This window comes from Musa acuminata, chromosome BXJ1-1 (genome assembly GCF_036884655.1).
Source record: "Musa acuminata AAA Group cultivar baxijiao chromosome BXJ1-1, Cavendish_Baxijiao_AAA, whole genome shotgun sequence".
Taxonomy (NCBI): Eukaryota; Viridiplantae; Streptophyta; class Magnoliopsida; order Zingiberales; family Musaceae; genus Musa; species Musa acuminata.
In genome coordinates this window covers 575186-602879 of record NC_088327.1, presented here as the reverse complement: position 1 = coordinate 602879, position 27694 = coordinate 575186, and the positions used below count along the sequence as shown (strand labels likewise).

Sequence of the window (27694 nt, the reverse complement as noted above, 5' to 3'; positions counted from 1 at the left end):
ATTATCCGGTTTGGGCTTGGCTGAATGGACCGGTCCCGGGCCAATGCCACCTCTTATCCACGAGAGCAGGAAACCCCGTCGTTCGACCTGATAAGAGGACGACGAACCTGAGCCGATGGAACGGAACAAACAATGGCCTCATCGTCTCTTTTCGTCGTCAAGCTCTCTCCCCTCGCGCTACCGCCACTTCGCTGCTCTAATGCCGTCCGTTTCTCCCCCTCGCCACTTGCAGTCTCTCTCAAGAACAAGCTCACCTCCTCCGCAACCCTATACGGGTCTCCTCTGCTGCTCCGGAGAACTCACTCTCCGATCCCCTCTTCTTCTTCTTCTTCTTCTTGTTCCCTCTGTCGGAGATCTTCGAGTCTCGTGGTCTTTGCTGCCAAAGGATACAAGATGAAGACCCACAAGGTACCTTCTTTCCTGCTTCTGTAGCCTCCTTGATGACATCTGAGGGTAAGTGGTTGTTCCCTTTTCTTGGCTGGAAAAGGCCTCCGCGAAGCGGTTCCGGGTAACGGGGCGGGGGAAGATTGTGAGGAGGCGGGCGGGGAAGCAGCACTTGCTGGCGAAGAAGAACACCAAGAGGAAGCTCCGGCTGTCCAAGATGGTATGTTTCAGATTGTAATTTGGGTACTGATAGTGCTTGCTTATAAGAATTGGAAGCAATTTGTTTTGACCCAAGTTAATCCTTGTGGCTTTTTTCCCTTGCATAAGAAAGGTGGGTGATTTTGCAGATTGCTGCCTATGAAGAAACTTTTAACATATGCTTAGTTACATTTAAAGGACTCTTCTTTCTCCCTTCCTGACCTACAAATATATGTATGCAGGGCATAAGATTGGGTGGATTTCATATACTATGTGGCAACATGAATTCCATGCAGGAGAATGTTGTCATGATTTGTCAATAGAAGATATCATAATTATGAACTTTAGAGCATGGATTTGCTTCTGCTAATATCCGATAATTGACAACTTTCATTCTCTAGAATTATTTGTGAGTTGGAGATCCTGTTACATAGGCCTCAAAATCAACTTAAACTTGAAGTTTTTTGCTTTCTTACATGCCATTTTATGTGCTCTGACTAACTGAGAATAAACCAACAATATGTTTTTTCCCTCTTAAAATCATGCGTATAGTGAGGTTGCTCGGATGAATTAAATTTCTCTTAAGCAAATTGTTGTAACCTAAATTCCAGAATACAATGTAGAGTATACAAGTAAAGAACGTTTTCTTCTGTGAATTGAACAGTCATCTAGATATGCTAATTTCTAGCTCATTAGTGGAGCTTCATGAGCTTCATGTTGGTCACATGACATTAAACCTTGATGATGTTTCGTGAGCCAATGAAATATGGACCATGAAGCTTACTGAAATGTTTCTCATTATTTTTGATGTGTTTTATAAATCCCATAGTCATGCCTTGAGAAATGGATTATCAATGCTTGGCATTTTGGTATCTAGCACGTTGCTTTGGATTTACTGATTGCTCAAGTTTTTTGCATTTGGGACAATCACATATCTTTGTTTTCTACCATGGTGAAAACATTTAGTTTGTTAGTTTGATTCCAAGAACTCTGGTTATAATTACCTGCAAAGTTTTCTATTGGTAACTGATTGGTCAAGTTAATTAATTATGTATGACCATGAGTAGTAAGATAATGACAACAAGAACCTTTTTGTTTTCCCTTTTTCTTTGTGAAGGAAAAAACGGGTTTCCTGTTGTCATTGTCCATTGTTTAGAGATGATATCCTTCTAATCATGATCATACAGAATCTTGACTTAAATCTTTCTGATAAAGAGGATAACTATGTGGGTGTTCTTGTTGGATAGCCACAAGGAATCATAGTATATGGAGAGTAATATATGATTATGATACACGCTCAATTTTGTTTGCAGCATCCAGTAAACAAGAGTGACTACGACAATGTCATTGGTGCACTACCGTACCTCAAAGTGAATCGAAACGCAACCTGAAAGGCTCTATTCATGTTGGACCTTTTTTCTTGATCTTTTTACACCCTGTGCTACTATTGATTTGATAATTTATGCTGCCTTTGCCCTGATTTACTCATGTTTTGCAAGTTCGATAACTGTAAACATGTCATTCACTCTGTTCTCTTCGTGAAAACTTGTGCATTCTTGAGATCGACCAGTTTGGTGAAACTAATCTTCCTTTGGAATTTGATTGTTTTTATCTTGGGTCTTTTGTGATAGGGGATTATAATTTTAAGAGGATCTGCTGCTAAAAAAATTGTAGAGAGGTGGTTTGGTTCATCACCATCTAATTATAGCTTGCTGGGTCAGCTGTCCAAAAATTTGCACTGGACAGATAAGTACTTCTGTTAATGTAATGCAGGCTGGTATTTGAGATTTAAGTTTCTAGTTATGTGCCAATGAAATGAAAGGAAAGCCATAGCTAAGTATGGAGAAAGTGTGAAGTAACAATGTCCACTAAAGTATTTGGGCTACTATAATTGTTTTGCAAAATTGTATGTCTATGAATACTGCTACAATTTAATAATATACTTCTTTTAATTTAAATTTTACATATATGTACATACAAGATCCAAAATCTTACATGTGTTTTTGTAGTTAATCTGTAGTTAATCTTTGTTAGTTGATAATTTTAATATCTTCTGGAAACTCCCTTAGAATTCCAAGGGTGTTTTCAGTATTTTACATTTTAACTCTCTTTTAAATTTACTCTTTCATATTTGTTAAACATGATTAGTAATGAATATTTTAAGTTTCATGAAGAATTTTGTATGAATGTATGGATGTACACATATGCTCTTCTTGGCTTATAGAGCTAATAAGTTTTTATTTTTGAAACGGCGAAAAATAAATAAATAAATATTAGATAAGTAGATATTCTTTATAAAATAAATGCTACTTGGTCAACTTCATGGTGGAAATTTCTCAAGGTATTTTATATATATATATATATATATATATATATATATATATATATATATATATATATTTGTCATTTATTTTAGTAGATCGATAATTTGTAAGTTGGGAGGCATTAAAGAAAGGATGATTTTTTTAGAAAATATTTTTTTTAGTATTTGTCGATCGGGACCTTTTAATTTTTAATAATAATTTTAATTTTAAAATATCCAAACTGCCTTTTAAAAGTTTTTTTTGATATATTATAATTTTTTGATCTATTTGTAACAGTGTTTTGGTCTATTATTATTATTATTATTATTATTTTGATCTATTACAATGATTTGACTATTAAAAAAGTACTGTAAAATATACTTAAAAATATTATAAATAATTTAAATTGATTCCTAACTTCAACCAAACTAACTATATGTCTAAAAATATGTATTGTAATATTTTATAAGCAATGATAATTAAAGAGGCTTGATATGATGTCCTTTATAATTTTTTTAATGAATAAAGCACTATAAAATTTATTAGGAAACATTGTAAACAAATCAAATAAAAATACTATAATAATTAAAAATTAGAAAAATAGATGAAAAATTTTAGCGAAATATATATATTTTTAAATTTAAAAGTATTATTTGAAAAAAAAAAGAAAAAAATATTTTTAATAAAAAACTAAAAATATAAATATTTTTTTTAGAAAATCGCACTAAAAGAAACACATAAATCAATCATATGCTTTCTTCTTTGTTGGATTGCATGTTAATTCTGTGTATTATTAGTTGAGTTAATTCTCTGGTTGGGCCCGTGACTCAGTGATCCGAGTCTTGGCCGGGTGGATACCCGATCCGCTAGCTGCCGTCTCTCACTTGCGGCCGATCCCTGTTGTTGTTTCGATCCGCTACGGTGTCCGATCAAGTTCATCATGCTTCGTAAATTCCTTGATCTTAATCTGACGGCGGGAGAAAGAAGCCGCAGACCTTACCACGCGTCGGATCCCTGTCTTTTCGATCCGCTACTGTGTATACCATCAAGTCCGTCATGCATTATAAATCCCTTTATCTTAAGCCAACGGCGGGAAGAAAGCGACCCCAAGACTTACCATCGCGAGCTCAATAGTCTCTCCGTACCATCGTTCCCAGCCCCAAACCTAGACGTCGGCCGGGGATGCGCTCTTTTTGCCACCGCCACCACCACTGGCGGCCAGCGGCCCACTACCACCGCCTCTGATTTCCTACAAGTCCACTGGGCTTATTTTCCAGTCAGCACGGTTCGTTCCTCGTCTTTCTTTTCTTCTTTCCTGAGATTATTTAGGTGTTAAATCCGTGTTTAAGCCCCATCTTTTGTTCTTGAAAGATATTGATGGCGATATGCTTTTTCCTCTTGTTAGAGGATCAAGATTAGCGCAAAAATAAGGACAGGATAAAGAAATAGAAGCAGAACTATCAATCATTGGCCCTTCTTGCACATCTGAGAAGTAATTGCTTGTGACGTGCTAGAGATGTTATTGATCAAGGCAATGCAGTTAAGGACTATTTTGCTTTGGTAAGACAATTTTAATAGTATATATATATATATATATATATATATATATATATATATATATATATATATATATATATATATATATATATATATATATATATATATATATTAATAGATGAAGGATGGGAGTCGCCCTTCTCCCAATAACAGATGGAGGAATACCATAAAATGTCCTATGATTTCCTTATGTACTAATGCAATAATAATATCAAAATTTTAATTATGCATGCATATCATCATCAACATCAATGCAACATGACATACATAAAAGCCAATTATCCATACATATCATCAATATCAAGGTATAGTTGAACTCGATGGTACACTCCCAACAACGGATAAAGAAGTGTTTCTCCAACTGGATGAGTTCTTTGTCTCGTAACAGTAGGAGGATAGAACCCATTTCGTACTCCCAACAATGAATGAAGTAATGTCTCTCACTCGTCAAAGTGGAGAAACGTTTCTCTCAATAGCTGATGCAGAAATCATTTAACTGTCCCATCTGACAACCTACTAGATCTCGAACGAAGTCACCATACCAATATACTGACTTTCTTGCTATCAGCAAGGCCCATGTTGAGATTTGATTCTAGTTATCTATCTAGATTATTATCATGATCTAGTGGTTACATGATGATTTCAATAACCACTTGAATCATGATCTAGTAGTTTCAATAACTATCTTATGATCTAGTAGTTATAGGGTGGTTGTCATTAGGTCCTATAAATAGGACCGTAGTTCAAGACATATCTAGATTATTATCATGATCTAGTGGTTACATGATGATTTCAATAACCACTTGAATCATGATCTAGTAGTTTCAATAACTATCTTATGATCTAGTAGTTATAGGGTGGTTGTCATTAGGTCCTATAAATAGGACCGTAGTTCAAGACATTGAGATTGAGGAGAGGAAGATAAAGAGTCTGTGTGCATTTGGTATCTTGTAAGTGTTCCTCCTGTTTTTAATACTACATCAGTTTTCTTGAGTCAAAAGGATTCTTTTTACTCGTATCGTAGTATTCTGTTTCTTCCTTGCTCCTCCATCCCCAACATTTGTGGTATCAGAGCCTAGTTTCAATCTGAACTGGGCATTATGGTTTTTAACGGCAATTCCGTGTCTCAACCCCTTATCCCCATCTTCTCGGGCAAAAGTTATGAATTTTGGAGTATCAAGATGAAGACTCTATTCAAGTCTCAAGATCTTTGGGACTTAATAGAGAATGGATATGCAGATCCAGATGACGAAATCAAGCTGAGGGAGAATAGAAAGAAGGACTCAAAGGCATTGTTCTTCATTCAACAAGCTATACATGAGACGATCTTCTCAAGAATTGCAGCAGCGACAACCTCAAAGCAAGCCTGGTTGATACTTCAAAATGAATTTCAAGGCTCATCAAGGGTGATTACGGTAAAACTTCAAACCTTCCGTCGTGAGTTTGAAATTTTGTTCATGAAAAGCAATGAATCGGTACAAGATTTTCTTTCTCGAGTGACTGAAATTGTTAGTCAAATGAAATCTTATGGTGAACATCTTCCTGATCATATAATTGTTGCAAAAGTTTTGAGAAGTTTAACTCCGAAATTTGATCATGTTGTTGCCGCAATTGAGGAATCAAAAGATTTATCTACTTATTCATTTGATGAACTAATGGGTTCCTTGCAAGCACATGAAGTAAGATTGAACAGGTCACTTGAAAAAAGTGAAGAAAAAGCATTTCAGGTTAAGGGAGAGTCTTCTACTTCAGAAGAAGACAAAAAATCAACAGGAAGAGGACGTGGCAGAGGAGGATTTCGTGGTAGAGGAAATGGAAGAGGAAGAGGACACTTTGATGAACAAGGGCAATCAAATTATGATCAAAAAAATTACAAAAGTGGAATTCAATGTCACTATTGTAAAAAGTTTGGTCACATGAAGGCAGATTGCTGGAAAAGAGAAAAGCAAGCAAGCTATGTGGAGAAAACTGAAGAAAATAGTAAGTTGTTTATGACTCATTCACAAATTCATAACATCTCAAATGATATTTGGTTTTTGGATAGTGGATGTTCTAATCATATGTCAGGCATAAAATCAATATTTAGAGATATTGATGAGACTCGCAAGTTGAATGTTAGACTTGGAGATAACAAGCAAATCCAAGTGGAAGGGAAATGAACAATTGAGGTGAAGACAAATCAAGGGAAGGTAAAATACCTTGATAATGTTTTCTTTGTTCCTACTTTATCACATAATTTGTTGAGTGTTGGACAATTAGTAAATGATGGATATCAAGTAATATTTGATGATGGTTCATGCACTATTAGAGATAAGAAATCTTGTTTGATTATAGTAAATGTTTGCATGACACAAAACAAGATGTTTCCACTTGATGTGTCAAATATTGAAAGACATGCGCTTATCACAACTCAAAAGAATGAGTCTAGTTTATGGCATTTAAGATATGGACATCTTAACATTAAAGGTTTAAGGTTGTTAAGTCAAAAAGGAATGATTTTTGGATTGCCTAAGATTAATACGCTTGATGTATGTGAATGATGTATTTATGGCAAACAAAGTAGAAAATCATTTCCTATTGGAAAAGCATGGAGAGCGTCTAATTGTCTTGAATTAATTCATGCTGACTTATGTGGACCTATGAATACAAAATCATTTGGTGGAAGTCAATATTTTTTATTGTTTACGGATGATTATAGTCGCATGAGTTGGGTATATTTTTTGAAATTGAAATCTGAAACATTTGATAATTTTCGAAAGTTCAAGGCACTTGTAGAAAGACAAAGTGGTAGATATATAAAGACACTTCGGACAGATAGAGGTGGTGAATTTTTATCTAATGAGTTTAGTTCTTTTTGTGAAGAAAATTGTATTCACAGAGAATTGACAGCACCATATACACCGGAGCAAAATGGTGTAGCTGAGCGTAAGAATCGGACTGTCGTGGAAATGGCAAGAAGTTTACTTAAAGGAAAACATCTTCCAAATCAGTTTTGGGCAGAAGCAGTTGCAACAGCAGTTTATTTGTTGAATATTTCACCAACAAAGGCTGTTATGAATCGAACTCCTTTTGAGGCTTGGTATGGTATGAAACCAAGTGTTAGACATCTAAGAATTTTTGGTTGTATTGCTTATGCTTTGGTGAATTCACAAAATCATCACAAGCTTGATGAAAAATTAGAGAAATGCATTTTAATTGGTTATTCTTAACAATCTAAAGCATATCGGTTATATAACCCTGTTAGTGGCAAAGTTATTATTAACAGAAATGTTATGTTCGATGAAAGGGCAAGTTGGAATTGGGAGACCAATAAAGGTGAAACACAAATGCAGATTCCAGCAGAACTAGACACTCCGCAGAATCAAGTGACAGATCCTGCTCCAACAAATTCATCGTCAACCTCACCCAATAGCAGTTCAAATTCGGATTCCTCAGATGAAACCCCTCCAAGAAATTTCAGATCACTGACAGAAATTTATAACTCAACATTTGCTTTGTTTATTTCAGATCCGACAACTTTTGAGGATGCAGTTAAAAAAGAGGAATGGAGAAAAGCAATGAAGGAGGAAATCAAGTCAACTGAGAAGAATGAAACTTGGGAGCTAATGGATCTACCGAAAGAAAAGAAAGCGACTGGGTTAAAATTGATGTTCAAAACAAAATTTAAATGCAAATTATTTGGTTTCACTGATAGTGATTGTGCAGGAGCTTTAGACGATCGAAAGAGTACTTCAGGCAAGTGGAGCCATAACAATGAAGCATTGTGGAACGGATGAACAAGTTGCGGATATCCTCACCAAATCACTTCCACTTCGAAAGCATATTTATTTTATGTCGCAAATTGGTGTATGCAACTATGAATCAAGGGGGAGTGTTGAGATTTGATTCTAGTTATCTATCTAGATTATTATCATGATCTAGTGGTTACATGATGATTTCAATAACCACTTGAATCATGATCTAGTAGTTTCAATAACTATCTTATGATCTAGTAGTTATAGGGTGGTTGTCATTAGGTCCTATAAATAGGACCGTAGTTCATCTAGCAAGACATTGAGATTGAGGAGAGGAAGATAAAGAGTCTGTGTGCATTTGGTATCTTGTAAGTGTTCCTCCTGTTTTTAATACTACATCAGTTTTCTTGAGTCAAAAGGATTCTTTTTACTCGTATCGTAGTATTCTGTTTCTTCCTTGCTCCTCCATTCCCAACAGCCCATACATATCCACATCTCATATCAGAATTATATATCATTTCATAACATGTCATTATATCATCTTGGCTCAATCAATCAGAGACATAATAACAAGGCAGTAGATCGTACTTAGAGGATGATATAGGGGTTTCAATCTAGTGGGTGCTACTCGCTACATGATTTGGTCCGAATCTCCTATCATGTGGGGGTACAACTACATGGAGATCTCATATACGCACCAACCTAAGTAGATTATTTGTTTGCCTGTCAATCATGCATCAAGTATGCATGTGCATTTACAAGATTCCACAAATGCATCAATAAAGATGTTGCAAATCGATCATTTACCATGTATCAAAATTCAAACATGTATGTGCATATGCGAGACAACATAAATGCATCAATAGGATTGTAGGTCAATAGTATAAGTATCACTCAAGCATGATATGTTCAAAAGAATGACATAATCCTTTTAAGACTTCTTTTTGCTTATTCTTTTCACTAGTCGAATATTTGTGCAAAGCAAATCATGAGCCGAGCTAGCGAGGTGACTCGCTGGTATAGTTTAGGTCACACAATCGGGCCGTGTACCAGAATATGCATTGTGGATCATGTAGTGGGTTGATACTTCCAACAAGTCACACTCTACTATCAGACAACACCCTACACTCAAAGATGTATGATAACTAGCTATTATGGACTACAAGCTCACATGCTAGCACATAATAGTTCATGTAAGCTAGTTGTGTGCCTTAGGCATGTAAGTTTTGTTTTAGGTGTGAACCACAAGTCTAGGCTCTCCATGTCTGGTCAGACCCACATGTCAAATGTCAAACCTATTTAGGATGATGCACTACAATGACATGATATCAGCAAGAAGTTACTTGTCTACATATGGATGGTGTTGTTAAATGGTTAAGTGCTTGGGTTGATGAGCCAAGTTGATCGCTTGTTCTACATGCAGTGTGAAGTGCAGGCTATCTTAGGTTATGTAATGTCTGACTTGGATGTTGTTGTGCGTTGTTGGGTAGTGTCACCCATATACCCTTGTGTTTAGTCAAACAATACCTATGTAAGTGGAACATGTGATCGTGCTCAATGATAATACAATGTCTTACTCATATACCTAAACCTGTAAGCAGGCTTATGCTTGTGTTGTCTTATATTTGGAGTCAAGTTTGTGCTTATATGTTGGGTCATGCGAGGCTCGACTATGAGTTTATGTCATCGTGCAAGCATGAGCAACAATCCAGTCTAGAGCACATAACAACTTTGTGATGGTTGCCATATATAATATGGGTTATGGGTACAATTGGACACGATTGGCTTTTGTTATAATGCAATTGTATCGTTACATACAGCCCATATTGAGTGGTAAACCACAGAATGGAAGACCTTGGCGTACGATCACATGTTCTAAACACAAGTGTATATGAGTGACACTACCTGGTTTCACATAATAACATGCAAGTCAGATATTACATAACCTAGTATAGCCTTCACTTCATACTGCATGTAGAACAGGTGACCAACTTGAATCATAGACCGAAAGCACTTAACCATTTGATGACACCATCCATATGTGAACGAGTAACTTATTGTTCATATCACATTATCATAGGTGCACCATCCTAAATAAGTTTGACACATGGCATGTGGGTCTGACCAAGACATGGAGAGCCTAGACTTGTGGTCCGCACCTAACCCAAACAAGACTTACATTCCTAGGGTACACAACTGGCTTACATGTACTATCATGTGCTAGCACGTGAACTTGTAGTCCGTAATAGCTTATTGTCGCATGTCTTTGAGTGTAGGACATTGTCTGATAATATGGTGTGACTTGTCTGATAGCTCTGTGTAATGGATATTTGATGGGAGCTTCACACATGGTGTGATTTTCTCGGCATACGAGTTAATTTGTACCAGGAACAGATCCAACTGAAACGACTACAGATATAAGGCAGAAGTTACAAACCTTGATTGATCAATTTAGCAATAATCAATGATTAATCTTAGGGGGCAGCTAAATTTTAAAGACATTAGCAAAAAAAGGGTAATCTAACCACCCAAAACTACTGATTCTATTAACACTATTTCGTAATTTTAGAGCATGAGTAGTAGTGCCACCTAAATCTTTCTTTTTATTTGTTCATGTGCAAGTTGACAATGATGCTGTTGTGGCTTTGATCAATAGAACAGGTTGGGTGTTGCCATATGCTGTACGCACAAATGCAATTTCAGTGCTGTTTATATATAGCATTTGTGAGTCAGGAGAGTTCTAACTATGAATGCTAACCTAGATCATTGACTCATACAAGTCTTTTCTCAATCAATGAATCTTTGAGTTTATGCATTTACTTCATGTTGTTTCATCAGCTTCATACAACCTGTAACATGCACAAGTTATATCTTGTTAAGCATTATTGACGTGAATGAAATTTCAGCAATTAGGTCTTACTTTTTAACTATATATAAATTTACAAAATGTGATAAAAACATGAAAATATGTTGTAAGTGATGCGTATGATCCACATTAAGAAACTCTAACAAAATATTTGATTTAATAATAGTTGAGAAATTAGAATTAAGTTTTAATTGGTAGTAGGCTTAATACATGCTGTATTCAAATCAAGAGTACGGGATTACATTTGTACTTCTGAGCAATTTCTAGTGGTAATTTAAATATTATACAAGGATAGTAGTAATAACACAATTGGAATTAATTATGAGGGAACATGATATGCACTGCATTATCATGCTTATGTGGTCTATGTATATGGTTGGATATACTTCATATATGATTTCTCCACATATGCCACATTCTTTATACGGTGTGACCATATACATCCATATATGCAGCCGCATATATCATGGAAAATTAATTTCAATGTTGAGGCTTATTTGTTATATGAGTTTTTTTTTCTTGTTTGTCAGGTAATCATGTTTCTATTAGACATTGCTTGTCTGAAATCTAGAGTTTTGATTTGAGTTTAAGATTGGTGAAATAAATGGTACATTTTCTGCACCATCTTATGCATATCATGTCCTCACTTTTGTTTTTCACATGTGATTATAAACAGTTTTATATTTCTGTAAGTTATAAAAATTGTCAATCTCCTTTTCAGGTGACAGCGAGTTTGAGAAGATTTACATTGCATGCCCTAAATCCTTCATGTCGTTCCCCTGATCAAGATAATGGTGACCTTAGATGATGATTTGCTCAAAACAGCTTATTCAGTCGTGTACAAGTGTAGAAAAAAAATAATTTGTTGGTGATGAGTTTTCATCAAAAGATTGGGATAAAATAGTTTGTGGCAATTGAGATGTATGATCTTGTGTAGCAATGGACAAAAGCTTTTTGTGCATATGCCGAATAGCTGCAACTAAACCATGGAGTCCAATACTCGTAATAGCGATCGATTGGCACTTGTGATTTTTATCTGGAAGCAAGCAAAAATTTTCAATAATATGATCTATATCTACATGATGTCCCTGAATTAGGAGATTCTTATGGAAGCAGAGATAAAAAAAAAAGGTTTTGTTAAAAGGAATACAGTGTCATCCTAACAATGTTTTTGTAATTAATGTGGAAAGATCTGAAAACTCTTAAGGGGGCTATGTGAGACACAATTATTTGTTGCACCTATTTCTTGGCGATTCTTCACTTGGATTAACATGGAATACGGTTTTCTTGTTTTTTAGTGGTTAATGTTGTGAGGATTGTATGGAAGATATGTTTTTGACTGTTGTCAGCACCACCTCACAAGGCCATGGTGGGTTTTGATGTTTTGCTAAGATTGTTCCTCCATGATTGTGATAGGATCATGAAAATGATCTATACGTATCACTGACGCAACTAATTTGGTTCACAGGGCAAAGATATTGAATGAGGGTGATCATGTCAAGACAATCAAAGACAAAGACAGGAAGGATGGATCAGACTTTTGAGAGGCCAAAAGGATGCAGCAAAAGCAAAGGGAGGTTGGCTCTTGGGATGATGGATCAGCTGGGCTAAATCCCGTGTGTTTATTTAATTCACAAGTGCTGCTTCTCACCAATCGAAGAGAGAGGGAGCTTTCAGTGCTTCCATGACGAGGGAGGTCGCCCCCGACACTAAATTCTGATCTCGCTTTCATATTCTTTCATAATATCTTTCTTTATTACATATAGATTAAACCTACCTTTGTTATCATATGATGTTGATCATTGACCCCTCTCTTTGTTCCTATCTAGCTAGCGTGGAAGGGAAGCATTCTTGCATAGACCCAATCCATTGTCAGATAAAATGGGTGAAGGAAAGGTCCTACACACACAGCGTCTGCCGCTGAAGTCAGTATCAACTTTATATACTTAATTACGTGAACAGTAACAAAGCAGAAAAAGACAGGCAAATTATTGTCCTTATGAGCGGTTGAAAGATATCCAAACTTGTTCTATTCGTTTTGGTAATCTCTTCCTTTCTCCACTTGCCTTGTATATAACCAACCTACCTTGAATGTTCCTTTTCTCCACCTCTACGTGCGTGAGAGAATAGGAGGTGTTATTTAACTGGAGACCTCATCAGGATCTAAACAGATTTAGAGTCTTAATCCATCAATACTTTTTTTACTGTAGAAATCCAATTAAAATTAGTTGATTTTTTTCTATACAAAGGTTGTCATAGTCAGAGTTGGACATATCAACAAAGGTTTGCAATATCGTATTGTATCGATGTTTCAACCTGGGCTCGGTATTGGTACGATACGATATACCGAATGGTACATCCAGATGTACCAAGTGATATACTCAGGTGTGTCGAATACTATAGCTTTGTTACAGTGCATTGCTACAATGCTATAGTATACTCGGATCAGTAACAGACAGTCCACGTACCGACAACCTGTCGGATCGGTACGTACTGTCCATATCGGGTGATACAGTTCGGTACTGTAGACCATGATATCAACAACCATGTCATAACGACATATCACCATATATCTAGATATGTCTGATTAATAAATCTTTGTCTTGCCATTTGCTTGCTTTCATATTAGTAGTAAAAAAAATTTTATTTTCCAGCAAAAAATTCTTTTGCTTCTTTATTTTCTTTTTTGGCTGATGCAGATAATCCCAATAGTTAATTAGTTAGCTGAGGAAAATTTTTATTTGTACGTTATCCAAAATTATGTTGTAAACTTAACGACCTTATCCGATTTTATCCAAACTAATAATGGTCTAAGAACAGCCACGCGGGGAGGCACAAAAACTCGTTCCTCACCACACACGTGTGACGAAATTGACGACATCGATTCTTGCCACGTTGTCTCCACGTAGCCGTCAACGAACCACCAAAACTTGCGGGGAGAAATGGAACCCTGACGTGGACATCGTTATCTCTAAAGGATAAAGCAAAAGCAACGACTCATCAACCCGCATTCATCGTGGAGCCCAGCCTCTTATTCTTCGTGTGGGTCCCGGTCGCTAACGGCTTAGGGTTGGGCGTCCGATTGGGTGACTCAAGACTTGGTGCAGAATGAGGGATATAAAGGGAAGGATAAGGACGAAGAGTCTTTCCACGCACGTGCCGCGCACGCCCCACTCTGCTTTATATATAATAACCGCGAATGAAGCCTTATCATCGCTTCTCCGTTTGCGCCGTTTAGCATCGCTTGCTGGCCCATTCGCCGGTGCAATTCAATTGGTGGTGATTGTGGGAAATCCGAACCGGTTCGGAGGATGGCAATGTCGATGGGGATGTCGGGATCGATGGGGGCGGTGTCGGCATCGTCGATGGGGATCTATGCTGGGAGGAGCAGGGTGTCGAGGGGGAGGAGGAGCGGCGGCGACGTGCGGTGTGCCGCCTCGACCGGGAGGTTGACGGAGCAGTACCGGACGCTTAGAGTTCAGCCCGGGGCGTCGGAGAAGGAAATCAAGAAGGCCTTTAGGCAGCTCGCTCTTCAGGTGCTTCCTTTCTCCCTGCGGTTTTATTTCTCGGCTCTTTTTCCTTCCGACGCTCTGATGAGATCGCCTCAAGGTTTTCGTTGGAGTTTGTGGAAGAGATGGGAATTTTTCTTCTTTGTGACTATTGGATTCGTGTGAAGATATGGATTTTGGATTTTTTTTTTTTTTTGTGGAGGTTTTAGATTTGGATTCATGTGTTTCTTGGTAATTCCAAAAGATCAAAATTTTTCGGACCCATTAGATTCTGTGCCGTGGTCTGAAGTACGATAAAGTAGATTTTTCTTATTTCTTACCATATAGTAGAGTTTTTATTTAGATTGGGATTTGATTTCTGGTGTGGCTAATCAGAGGAAAATATGCTGTTTTTATTCTACAAATGCAGTATCATCCAGATGTATGTAAAGGTAGCAATTGCAGCGTACAGTTCCATCGGATCAACGAAGCCTATGATGTAAGTATTCACCCTTCTTCACTTTGTTTAAGGTTTATGCCATTAAGATTAATCTCAAGCCTAAATTTTGGAAGTCCTCTTCGTTTTAATGAATGAATGAATTGCTAGCATAGAATTGTTTTTTTGTTCTAAAGCTGCGGAAATATATATTCTATTTGTTTAGATCCTAAAACCTCATAGTTTGTCATGGAACAGGATAGAAATTACAAGTCTTCTTGTCCTGGAGGATTTTATTGTTTATTTTCTAGAGAATTATGTGATGTCAGTCTTGATTCAGCAACCACACATCCTTAGACCAAACCAAGCTAAAAGAAATCTACTGTGGATGTCATTGCTAACACATAGAAACCATAGTAATTTGAGTGCAAATCTACTATGATGCAATTTTGTTTCCTCTAGTGTGGAATGGCTTCATCCATCAGTTTCAGAATTTGGTGTTCTCCACAGCTAATGCACAAATTGAACTGAACTTTTGTTACTTTATTGTTCATATCAGATTGTGATGAGCAGCCTGAGAGGACCTCAGTTGGAGGAAGATCGATGGAACGACGATGCAGACGAGACGATGAGGGGAATGAATGATCCAAGCTGGGATTTGTGGGAAGAATGGATGGGGTGGGAAGGGGCTGGTATCAGAGACTACTCCTCGCACATCAACCCTTACATTTGAACAAGCACTTTGACCCCCACATCCTCTGTTGATGACTCTCTCTCTCTCTCTCTCTCTCTCTTTATATATGTTTGTATGTGAATAATGCACATAAATCTCTTCCCAACCTGCTGCAGATGGTAGGTTGGATGTGTTTGTTGACATGATGCAGAACCCTGCAACCTCCCTTTCCCTCCTGTTAATGTTGGAAGGAAATGGTGATCATGAATGGTTGCTCCTGCTTTTGTTTCACCTGTTTATATGAAGAAATTATGAAAACAGCTTTGCAAGCTCTTCTTATGTGTGTATTTGCACTTTAATTTGCTTTCCTTTTCCTCTAAAAGAGATTATTCACAATTTGATGGGAGCATCACACCACAGGAACAAGAAGGATGTACACAGCTCTGTTCATGCAATCTAATGATAATTTGGTGTCGAGAATACCACATTTGGAGACCAAAACTGGTCCACTGAGATATGCTATTGAAGATAACATATCTGCCATTATATATTTTAATACATATAATAATATTAGGATCCTCCATGTTATTAGCATTTATGTAGAAGCTTTTAGAAAATTCAGGTCAGTTAATTCTAATAATGATTAATGTTAGTTTGAGCTAAAAGTGTCTCAAAGATATGATGAATTTTTGTATGGTTTCAACTTTTAAAGGATGTTGATATAAATATGAGTTTCAACCACATTCAATATAAAGAAATAAAATATGAAGATGACTGATTTTGAAGTGTATATATTTATTTATATACAATTTTAATTTCACATTGGAGACCCCAAACATGTGTGTTCTTATTTTATAAGAAAAAAAATGTATATTATAATTTAATACTAGTCAAAAAAGAATTAATAAATTGATTAAAAATGTTTATTTTCTTCTGCAATCATAATATTTTTAGAATCTTTGAATAGTTTTAATTATTACTTCAAACCAAATCGGGTTGGGCCGAGCTAAATCGACGGACAAGTGGATCGGGTCTAATTCGATCTCAATCCGACCTAATAAGAGCCTTCAAAGTTAACGGGCCGGGCCTACTCTTGTGGGCTTAGCATAGACCCACACCAAAACTATAAAGCTTATTATTGTATGGCGCTCTCAAGCGCGCATATAAGCGTCGAAACGCGCCTCCTCCGCCGTCTCGGCTCCGCCTTTCTCCTCCGTCCCCGCCGTCTTCTCCCTCTTCCCTCTCCTTCGCCGCTCCTCTTTTCTTCTCCCACACTCTCCTCTTCATCTTCTTCCAGATCACCCTTCTTTCCTCCCTTTCGAGCTGCATCCGTCCCCGGCGCCAGCGACTTTGACACCGACTCCGACGAGCCCTCAGCCGTCTTCCACGAGTCCGACTTGCATGGATTACACCTGATTCTCACCCGATCCAAAACCAAATCCTTGTCCTTGTCGCGATGAGAGGCCCTGGCCTTCCCGCGGGTCTCCTTTCGGTGGTCGCGCGCACTCGGGGTTTGGTCACCTAGGCTCTATTGATGCTGATGCGGGGCCATGAATTGGCCTTCATCGCTTCTGGTGGGCGTGGCATATCATGACTTGGGTGATGGGCAAGCAGCGGCGATTTGATTTGGCCTGCTTCCTGGTGCGCGGCATGCTCCCCGAGTCGGTTCTCACGCAGCAATTCCACTTCTTGGCATCTAGTAGTTAATATTGACGATTGAATAACAAGTTTTAGTTCTTTCTAGTGTTTCTGTTGGTTTGATTTGGCCAAATTAATGCCTAGTTAGAAACTTAGTGTGCTATCATCAATCAGCATTAGAGGATTATCCCCCAATTTGAAATGCATTTAAATTTGGTTTGTCTTAGTTACTGTAATCCTCCATATAATAGTTAAGTACTTATGTTTTAGCTTCATATGCTTTCCAGCTCTTTGAGTAATGGTTCTTGAGATTGAGAGGTAGAAATACAGAGTCAGATGCTTTGCCAAGATGAACTTAGGATACTTGATGTTATATGTTTTATAACCATTTTATTCCTTATTTTCTTAAAGCCATAGACTATGATCATGGTGAAACATGATCATCTAGTGAGTTGCTAATGCATGGTTTGTATCATTGGACACCTTGAATGATGTGGGTGTGTGTTTAGAAATGGCAGGCATAGGATGCTTGTGTTGAAGCACAGGTTAGCATTTGAGAACTTTAATGGTGAAGATGCTATGGAATGATTACAATCTTCGATTGTTGTGGCCATGGTAGATGAATCTTGCTAGTGCATTTTAGCATTATACCGATATGATAGAAGCAAATGTGTCCAGAAAAAAAATCATTCAAGCACAGTGTTTCTCGTTTTTTAGGAGATTATGATTGCCAGAAAGAATATGAGTCCTGTGTTGATATCTTCAAAGACGCTTCAAGGCTTACAATATAGGTTCTTGTTTCCTAAGAAGCACAACACATCAATTTGGTGGGTGCATCCGTGTTGGACAAGTGTCACACATGGATTCGTTGCTGACACGATCAAACACGTGACAGACACGTGTATGGTTTTATTTAATTTTTGGACACATCATATCCATATCGAACACATACCTCTCGTATGCCCTTCCTCACCTCTGTCACCAAATACAAGCAGGCCCACGCCTTCCTCTTCTGCATTGCGCTCCTCGACGACCCTCGATGCTCTAGCAAGCTTCTCTCCTTCCTTGCTGTCTCACCCTTCGACAACCTCGACTATGCCCACATAGTTTTCGCATAGCTGTAGCGCCCTCTTGACCACTTCCTATGGAATGCAATCATCCTCGGCCACACACCCGTAGCCTCGATCCACCTTGTCATGGATAAATCTATGAACTGGGTGTTCGATGTAATGCTTGTGTATGTTCATGTCTTTCGGTTTTGTTCATGTTTTGCACAACATGTAGAGGGATTGCAGTAGGCTTGACAGCCCCATTTTGGTTGACTTTTGTGGTCATTTCGGTTTTGTAAACGCAGATTGTGTGCAGTCGTCGCACATAGGCAAAACTGCCTAGAAACATACCATCTAAGCAACCATTTTGGGGGTTTTCTAGCTCCGCAGAATGGTTCGAAGTGTCAGCCAGCACAGCACCCAAGAGTTACCCTGGTCGCACATGGCTGGATGGGCCTTTGGGGTAGTGTGTAGGGTTGGTTCATTGTCTTATTCGATAGTAGTATCATGTGGGCACTTGTGGGGACTTTTGGTCACTGTGGACCACCTTGGACTCTTTATCACACGACTGTTCAGAGCTCGCGAAATCTATGTTTATAATTTGCACTGCCTATCAAATGTTTGCTGAAATGACTGCTTGTTGGATTCCAAGTTAAATGCTTCCTCTGACCCGTCTTTTCTTTTGTAGGTTCTTAAGGGACCATAAGAGGTTTCGGGGAGGCTAACTCTTTGTGGACGGACATGCATGGGTGCCGCGTGACTTAGGCAAAACTAGCTAAGTCCATGACAACCTTTTCGCCCTTTCCTTTCGCCATATGCTCCACGCATGTGTCGTATCTGATCACCACACGTCCCCCTTTGTGCTCGCGGCCTAATGTCTACATGCTCAACGCATTACTTCAAATGTACATCTGTTGTGGTTGCTTTGGAGCCGCTCACTTGTTATTCGACGGAAACTCTCTTAGAGATGTCATGTCATGGAATGTCATAATGAGAGGGTACGTCCTTGAAGGCTTTATTGAGCTTGCATTGCATTTAGAGGGGATGAAAGGCATGGGCATGAAACCAGATGAGGTCACATTGATAAGTCTGGTGTCGGCTTGCTTTGGCTCTAGTGATTTGGATAGAGGGCGATCACTCCATTTGTTTGTGAATGAGCTCGGTTTGGTGATGAAGAGCCTCAATTTGGGGATCGCTCCATTTTAAAAAATACACGTGTCCTCACTGTGTCCGTGTCCTAGTTTTTTAAAAAATGACGTTCCATCATGTCTGTGTCGTGTTCGTGTCCCGTGTATGTGTCCGTGCTTCTTAGCTTGTTTCTTGGCGTTAAGTTTCTTTTTTTTTCTTTCCGGTTACCTTTACAAGAACAAAAAAGTACTGAATAGCTCTAATCAATTTTATATGCAAGACAGGAAACTTAGTCATGTTTCCTTGGATTCTATAGTAGCTGATTTGGTTAAGTATTATATATTTCATGTAGAAGAATTAGCAGTTGACTGGTTATTTCATTTGATTCTCCGTGCTGTAACCGTGTTGTGTCACCTTATATCAGATGATTTGAAGACTTGAGCAACTCCATATTGACTAAGCTCCTATTAGTTTCCTTTCATCTCAGATTACTAGGTGTTCTGATAGGATACAGTGCATTAGTGCTGGTATGATCGCACCCTTTCATCTCGTATTTCCTTTCATCTCATATTTCAACTCCATATTGACTAACCTCCTATTAGTGTTTCTTTTCCTTGTATTCTATAATAGCTTATTTGGTTAAGCAATATGTACTTCGTCTAGGAGAATTAGCACGACTAGTTATTTCATTTGATTTTGCATGCTGTAACCGTGTTGTATGATGTTTTTGTCAGATGATTTGAAACTTGAGCAACTCCATATTGACTAACCTTGTATTAGCATTTCCTTTCATCTCATCTTTCCAGGTGTTTGTGACCAAGAAAACTATACAAATATCCCAATGGCAAGCAGCTGCAGATGTTATCAATCTTCTTTCCCCTGCCATGAACCCAGTACAGCTGGGATCGACAGCTAGATTACATGCCACTTTTTTGTTGGTAAAATGTGGCTTAATGGCCTACTAGCTGTAAATCATTTTCTGATTCTATAATAAGATAGATGTTGCTGATTATTTTCGGATTATTTGTTTTTGTCATGAGATAAAACCAAGGAAAGATGACCAAGATGAGGTATCACATTTTCTGCAGCTTGATCTGCTATGCGAGTGAATAAACCAGCTGACTAGTGATATTTATTTGGGCTTTTGAATTAGCATTTCAGATAGATTGTGGCTTCAACGGGCCAGTGTAAATATTAACTTGTGGTATAAATCTGTTGAAATGGTTCTTGAAGCTCTCACAAAACAGGTGGGTTCCACACGGCAGAAGTGACATGGGTGAGAGTACCTGCCATTTGAGAGGGGAAAATGTACCCCTGTATCGGCTGACGCCATTGATCCAGTAAGTATTGCATGTTACTCTTATATAAACTAAGTGTCATTTGATGCTGATGATTCATATTACTCTTATTATTATGTCTCTTTTTAATACACACCGATGTCTTGTTCCAGATTTGGAGAAGGCCTCACATTCATGCACATTATCTCCCACCTTTGCTCCACGACACGGACTTGTGTTGTTGATCCCAGGTAAGTGATTGGCTCTCGATAGCTTTCAGTGAGTTGTTAATATGCATATTAATTGGATGAATGATGTGGTGGGCTTTGATTAATAAAGTTGGGATTGAATGCTTGTTGCTTTGGATGGGTTGGTGGCATAAATGCTATCTGGGTCAGAGAAGTGCTAGGATCCTCCCCATTATTAGGACTTCCATTGATGTTGAAACATTGATTTGTGAGGGTGTCCTTTCATATAAAATGTGATAAATTGGTACCCTGCAAACCTCTTGACTATTCTGCATGACCTTAAGAATATGTGGCACTTCTCTTTTAAGTGGAAGGAATAGGAGAAAAATATTTTTTTCCACTCAATGTGTTCTTATGGTTGCAGCATGTCAATTAAAAGCAACTCTGGAGTAGCCCCACCATTGCCCTACTTTATCCCTGAATCTGATCACCTTGTGGCACATTCCTGGTTTAATCAATGAGGGAAGAGTAGCATTCAAAAAAGAAAAGCCCCACATAATGAAAGTTTACTTTTCCAGACATGGCTGTAATCATTATGCTTGTGGGAACATGTTGCTAATGCTTCTGAAACTAGCTTTTAATTATTTGGTCAATGGTGTTATATTACTTTTCCTCAAAGTACGATCTATTTTGTGAGAATCGATTAATTGGGAAGATTGAATGCAAGTGAATTTTCTATCTATTTCCATCGTTAATGGATTTCTATTCTTCAAAATGGTTACAGCTTATCAGACATGGATAGACTTTTACTTGGATCAAGAAAACACCTTTTTGTGATTTCATGCAATTTGTCTCAAACCCTATCATGCTGATTTGCAGGTGCAAGAGTGTCGCGGATGGTGTTCCTTGAGAATGGAGCTTCATGCAGTAGATTCCACATTTTTCGATGGGAAATCGTGTTCCTTGTCTCGATTTTCAGGTAACATGTTAGGTCAAGTCCATCCATCAATTTCTCCCAAAGTAGAGACAACCGGACCCATCAGCCTACTCTTCTTTTTTCCTTTTGGTATGTGGCATGGCCATCACATGTTAGCCCCACACATGGTTGATTAGCCATGTTCTAAGTGTCCCATTGGCTCGGGACCAGAAGTCATCGAGCCAAGTCAGATGGACCATTGTGTGCTTACTATAGTCCAAGTCTTGGGTGGCTGCGTGTCGTCTCAAATTGCAAACAGCCATGCTAACCCTTAATTAGCTCGTTCTAGTGATTAGAATCACACTGCAGCCTAACCAGAGACACAAAATGAAGTGCACCATATATGTTTTATCTGAAACCTCTTGTGCCAGTGTCTGCATTAGTTTCTGAATATCAAGTATATGGTTTATAGGCAAGCTTGTCAGTTAACACAGGAGAAGATGGAGTGTTAATCCTTAATAATTTTATATTTTGTGGTTACATTTGGAATTTGATGCATGCACACTAAAGAGAATGGTCCACAGTTGGATGATGATGATGATTGTGATGGTGGTGGTGGTGGATTCTGCCCCTTCAAAGTGGTGAAAGTTATTTCTCCCAGAAAAAGAGGTAAAGATACTCGAATCCAAAGTTCAAACAAGAACAAACTTCAAGCTTCCCAAGACTAGTAATCAGTTTTGTACATAGGTTTGCTTGGTGGTGGGATAAAAGCTAAAAAGCTCATGCATGCTACTTTTTCTCTTGCTACTTCTCTTTTGTCACTATCATTAATAATGCTGCTAGTATCATATGACAACATTGCTTTTTATGCTACCAAAGGGAAAGAGACTATGGTGATGCACTATTTCATGACCCTCTCTAATCGAAAGGTGTTCTTCTTCCTCCAGGTGTGTTGGCAATCATCAAAATACCTTCTCTGAACCATGTGCAGTCCACCTTGTTGGTATCAGTGACACAATAGAAAATGGAGGTGCAGCAAGCAGTCTGGCAAAACAGACAAAAGCACCCAACACTGTTTCATCTTTCTTTCTCGATTCAAATGATTCAAGAGAAAGCAAGAAAGTCAAATCCGTGAAGAAGAAGAATATAATTGTTGTGTTCTCTGCAGAAGACATCCGATGCAAAGATTTGCCTGATCCACTGGTATGTAGCATGACACCCTGCCATTTGCTAGTATAATAGGTTTTGAGTTGATGCCAACGTGCGTGCTCGATTTCATGTGATCACAAGTTGGTATGGTAGCACTTGCACTTGACGACAGAAATCCATATCATCTTCTGACATGTTACATGTGGTGGCAATTGATATCTAACCAGCTAAAGAAAAGCTCCGATGACAGGGAACCACTGCACAAGATACAGAATCACCATTCCAGACTTGATATATTGCATTTCAAGAATCTACACAAGGATGAACCGGAAGAACAAAATGCTCCAGTCGATTAGATTCCTTTATACCAACAAATTGTTTTCGAGTGCCTGTTAGCTGCTGTACAGCTCATAATAAGCTTTGTACAGAAAGGGCATCTATCTACCCATAATTGTTTCATGGAATAATATCCAAGCGGAGAAGGTTGCTGATCAACAACAACTCAAAGTTGGTAAGCGTTCGTTCTCTATCAAGAACAAAGAAGCATTCTATATCTTGGTACATCAACAGCTCAATGTTGCATGTGCTTTAACCATGTCTGAGAACAACACTACAATTAAGATGTTTTCTAACATAACATTCTTTTGATTTGGGTATTGAGGACCAAAAATTGCATGCATGCATGCATTCATGCGCAAGAGAAATCGGCAGAAAGCAATCAATCACACATCTTTTCAATCAGAAAGAAGGAAAGAAATCATTATCTACACAACAGCAAGAAGCTCAGGTTAATCTTTTAACTCACCTATGGGTCGTGTGTTTCATTTCTTCGACTGTTGAGGCAACAGCAGATGCTCTCTACTCTTCATCCATGGAAGCTTTTCTTCTTGACCTGCCATGGTGTTTCGCAGGAGGGGAAGGAGAAAACTCGCATGGCACAGCCGGAAGTTCCATCTCCCCCTTGAGAATTCTGACGACGTCGCCACCGTCCGGCCGCAGCTCCGGAATCCTCTGCAAGCACAAGAGAGCCAGGTTGATGCAAAGGCTCGCCTGTTCCTTGTCATATGCATCCGTCAACCTCTCGTCCACGAGCTCCAGGAGATTGCCGGTTTGAAGCAACCGCCTGCACCAGCTCACCAAGCTCGCCTTCTCTGGCTTCGCCGGCGACGGCAGCACGTGCAGCGGCCTCCTCCCGGAGACGATGACAAGGATCAGAACTCCGAAGCTGTATATATCGGCCTTCTCCATCAGCTGATCACAGCCATGGCACTCTGGAGCGACGTAGCACACCGTGCCTCTCATGCTCGTCGTGCTGCTCAGCTCCCTACTGAGCAGATCACCGCTGAACATGTCGCTGCCCACTGACTGACTCCTCTTCTTCCTCCATCCCTTTCTGAAGCCTGCATCCGCGGTCAAGTCTCGGCCATGCTTATTAGCATCATCGCCGAGATCACTGATCGTTCGGAGCCACTTCCGCTCTTTCTGGCAATGTCCCTTCTTGCTCATTTCTGCCAAGTACTCCTCCTTCCACCATTCCCTCATCTTCCTGTCGCAGGGGAGCACGCCTTTCTTCCTCCCCTGTTTCTTCTCCGGATTCCTCTCGTGGGAACCGCCGAAGAGGCTTTCATCTCCAACATCCGAATGCTCCACGCGACTCGAGTTCCTGAAATCGAAGCACTTCTCGGGGGGAGTCCTCCGGCCGTCGTCCCAGTCGGAGTTGCTCGAGGGGCAAATTTGGCTCCCGATCCACTCTCTGACGTAGTCTTTGCTGCTCAATTCTCCGCTTCCGTCCTGCTTCCACCACCAACGCTTCCCCAATTGATCGCTCGACTCCGTCCTTCCTTCATCCAGTGGAGGATTCGCTCTCGATTCCTTACTGTGTTCAAAGCTAAAAGTCTCGTCTTGGACGGGGGAGGCGACTGCCACTGTTTCCTTCCCCCTGGGAGTCGGTTGCTTCTTGCACGGAATGGATGAAGAAGCACGGAGGGCGAGGGCGAAGTCTACCTGTGGGCTCTCCGGAGCGAGGTCCTCCTGGCTCTTGAACAGCTCCTGGCTCTGACCGAGATCTTGGCTGAAGAAATCGGCGCCGAGATTGGCGTCGACCTTCATCTGGGAGAGACCAAAATCGGAAATCTTGGCCTGGAAATCGAAGCCGAGGAGCACATTGCTGGGCTTGATGTCACCGTGGACGACCGGGGGATCGCACTGGAGGTGGAGGAAGGCGAGAGCTTGGGCGACGTCGAGGATGATGGAGAAGCGGCGGTCCCAGTTGAGAGGGGAGCTGGACCCGAAGAGGGCTTCCTGGAGGCTCCCGTTGGGCATGTACTCGTAGACGAGGAGGCGGCGGCGGCGGCCCTCGAGGCAGTAGCCGAGGAGGGAGACGACGAAGGGGGAGGGTAGGAGGGTGGCGAGGACGTGGAGCTCGTTGTGGAACTCGCGGTCGGAAGAGGCGGCGCGGGTGGGGGAGGAAGGACAGGAGGCGGAGGAGGAGAGGAGACGCTTGACGGCGACGGACTTGCCGTCGGGTAGAACGCCGCGGAAGACGGCGGCGGAGGCGCCGCGGCCCAGGGACCGGGAGGGGTCGAAGGAGGCGGTGGCGGAGCGGAGGGCGCGGTAGGAGAAGCGGCGGAGGCGGAGGGGATTGGCGGCGGTGGCGGGGGAGGTGTTGGAGGGTAAAGGGAGGGTGGGGGAGCGACGAAGGGAGAGGTAGAAGTAGAAGAGGACGAGGAGGACGAGGACGAGGAGTAGCAGGGAGGAGGCGGAGACAGCGACTGCGAGGAGTAGGACGTGGTGGCGGTGGGAGGCGGAGGCGGAAAGGGAAGGTGAAGAGAGGCGACGGGAAGTCATTGGGGATGGAAGGCCGGCGCTTCGAAGGAGAGGAGGTAGCTGAGGAAGAGCAAAGGGAGGGAGGGAGGGAGTGGTGGAGGGTGGTTAAGAAGAATTGCATGTACAGTATGCCATTATTTAGGGGACAATTCTTAATGGAAGGGGAAGATGGTGTCATGAGACAAGATTTGATAAGCCAAATCTTAAACAAGGAGTTAAGAGAAAGAAAAAAAAAACTTATCAGCCAAAAAGAATAGTAAGCCTCTTGGCGACGATGTGAATACCTCGATGTTTTCTTAAGAAAATTGATGAATTGGACTTATTTCATCTCGGGAATCCCCCTAATCTTGATAACTTGATCAAGACGAGCTTTGTCTAGCGGTATCTCAATCAACGATTCCATCACCTTTGAATGTAGGAGTGGCTTAGTGAAAGTTTGGAGGTCCATAGACGATGCTTTGGATCGTGCCTTTTTCGGTAGGGGATCGTCATGAGGTAACACTGGCATGACTCGTTCGGGTTGCTTCTCAACTCTCTAATGTTAGTTTTCATCGGGAACCTCATCACTATATGATAGGTCGACACCATCACCTTTAGCATTTTCAGCGTTGGCTGACCTATAATTACGTTATATGCCGAGGGGATATCAACCACCATAAATCTGGTAGTCATCGTTTTAGAGTATGACTCATCTCCAAATATGACATGTAGGTTCACAGTCCAAAGAGGGGAGATTGAGTCACTATTGAACCCTATTAACGAAGAAGTTGTAGGGGCGTGGTCGTTAGTCAAGAACTTGAGTTTTTAGAAAATGTCAAAGTAGAGGATATTAGCAGAGCTACCTGTATAAACCATGATCCTCTTCACGCGAGCATTGATCGTCCTCATGGAGACTACTAAGACATTATCATGGTTCAAGTCGAGGTACTTCGTCTCTTCATTTTTTAAGGTAATTTTTGGGTCATCACCCATCGGTGCTTTTCAATGGTAACTCAGGCGTAAGCTTTATGACCCGAGGAGCTATTTCCTCTTTAGATGAGTCCATAAATGATGACGTCAATCTATCTCTCCACCGACCCTTACGGTTGGGATAAAGGTTCCTGGTGCCTTTGGACGAATCGCTTAAGGTGTGCCCAATGAATGAGTTCTTCAATATGTTCTTTCAAGTCATGATAATCTTTCGTGTCGTCACTGTAATCTCAGTGAAAGCGATAATAATTGGATCTATCTCTCTTTGCTATTAGAGTCTTCATTGGTTAAGGTTCTTTTAAGAGTCATTCCTCTTTTATCTATAAGAAAACTTCATTTCTAGTCATATTCAGGGGAGTCAACTTAGACCTCAAGCGATGCAACTCAGGTCGTTCATTTCTACTTCGCCATGGTGACCTTGGGGTCCGGGGTAGATTGTAACTATTTATATCTTGGTTTTTTCCATGTCTCCTCACGTTTACCTGAAACCATTGTCTCAATGACAATATATTAATTAGTCCTCTTCAATACCTCAGGTACTATTGTCGGTTGCCTCTCTACTAATAATTAGAAAATACGAGAGTGTTTGAGTTCCATCAAAAAGTTTTGTATTACAAGCGATGGATGAACATCTTGCATGTCTCATATTTCGTTGGTGAACCGAGCAACGAAGTCTAAGAGTATTTCCTCCTCTCCTTACCTATGTCCAAGAAGCATTGTCGCTGATGGCCTCGAGCACACACTCCCAAGGAAGTGAAGCTCAAATTCCCTAACGAGCTAACCAAAAGAACTAATAGAGAGCGGCTTCAAGCGAGCTACCATTCTCGTAACAGGCCTCTTAACATGGTTAGAAAGGTGCGACACATCAAAGCATCTAAAGTATCGTATAACAACATTGGGGCATAGAAACATGAA

At 40.0% G+C, this 27694-nt stretch overlaps 3 protein-coding genes and 2 long non-coding RNA genes across 16 annotated transcripts; 4 read left to right on the top strand and 1 right to left on the bottom strand.

Moving 5' to 3' along the window:
- Window positions 1–108: 108 nt before the first annotated feature.
- On the top strand, window positions 109–2142 carry LOC135675802 (large ribosomal subunit protein bL35c-like). Its single transcript, XM_065186357.1, has 3 exons — window positions 109–408; window positions 488–604; window positions 1896–2142. Exons 1-3 carry the CDS (start codon window positions 133–135, stop codon window positions 1971–1973), a joined length of 471 nt encoding a protein of 156 aa, XP_065042429.1. The 5' UTR covers window positions 109–132; the 3' UTR covers window positions 1974–2142.
- Window positions 2143–3635: 1493 nt separating this feature from the next.
- LOC135675768 (uncharacterized) lies at window positions 3636–13139 on the top strand. Its single transcript, XR_010514004.1, has 4 exons — window positions 3636–4170; window positions 11764–12411; window positions 12511–12738; window positions 12872–13139. It is a non-coding gene; the product is annotated as an uncharacterized LOC135675768 (long non-coding RNA).
- Window positions 13140–14251: 1112 nt separating this feature from the next.
- Window positions 14252–15978, top strand: LOC135675727 (chaperone protein dnaJ 8, chloroplastic-like). The gene is made up of 3 exons (XM_065186208.1): window positions 14252–14578; window positions 14961–15029; window positions 15526–15978. Exons 1-3 carry the CDS (start codon window positions 14354–14356, stop codon window positions 15697–15699), a joined length of 468 nt encoding a protein of 155 aa, XP_065042280.1. The 5' UTR covers window positions 14252–14353; the 3' UTR covers window positions 15700–15978.
- An 827-nt stretch (window positions 15979–16805) lies between these two features.
- LOC135675549 (uncharacterized) lies at window positions 16806–24493 on the top strand. 11 transcript variants are annotated; one of them, XR_010513975.1, is made up of 7 exons: window positions 16806–17280; window positions 20261–20794; window positions 20905–20982; window positions 21799–21898; window positions 22420–22504; window positions 22783–23771; window positions 23896–24493. It is a non-coding gene; the product is annotated as an uncharacterized LOC135675549 (long non-coding RNA). The 11 variants fall into 11 exon arrangements; XR_010513967.1 differs by having other exon boundaries at window positions 19015–20794; XR_010513961.1 differs by having other exon boundaries at window positions 16806–17300.
- Window positions 22541–25831, bottom strand: LOC103981773 (putative receptor-like protein kinase At1g80870). Of its 2 annotated transcripts, none has more exons than XM_009398512.3 (2): window positions 23790–25831; window positions 22541–23241 (listed from the first exon to the last, which is right to left on the bottom strand). In XM_009398512.3, exon 1 carries the CDS (start codon window positions 25829–25831, stop codon window positions 23843–23845), a length of 1989 nt encoding a protein of 662 aa, XP_009396787.2. In that variant the 3' UTR covers window positions 22541–23241; window positions 23790–23842. The 2 variants fall into 2 exon arrangements, with proteins under 2 accessions (XP_009396787.2, XP_065041838.1); XM_065185766.1 differs by lacking the exon at window positions 22541–23241 and adding an exon at window positions 23493–23582.
- Window positions 25832–27694: the final 1863 nt, after the last annotated feature.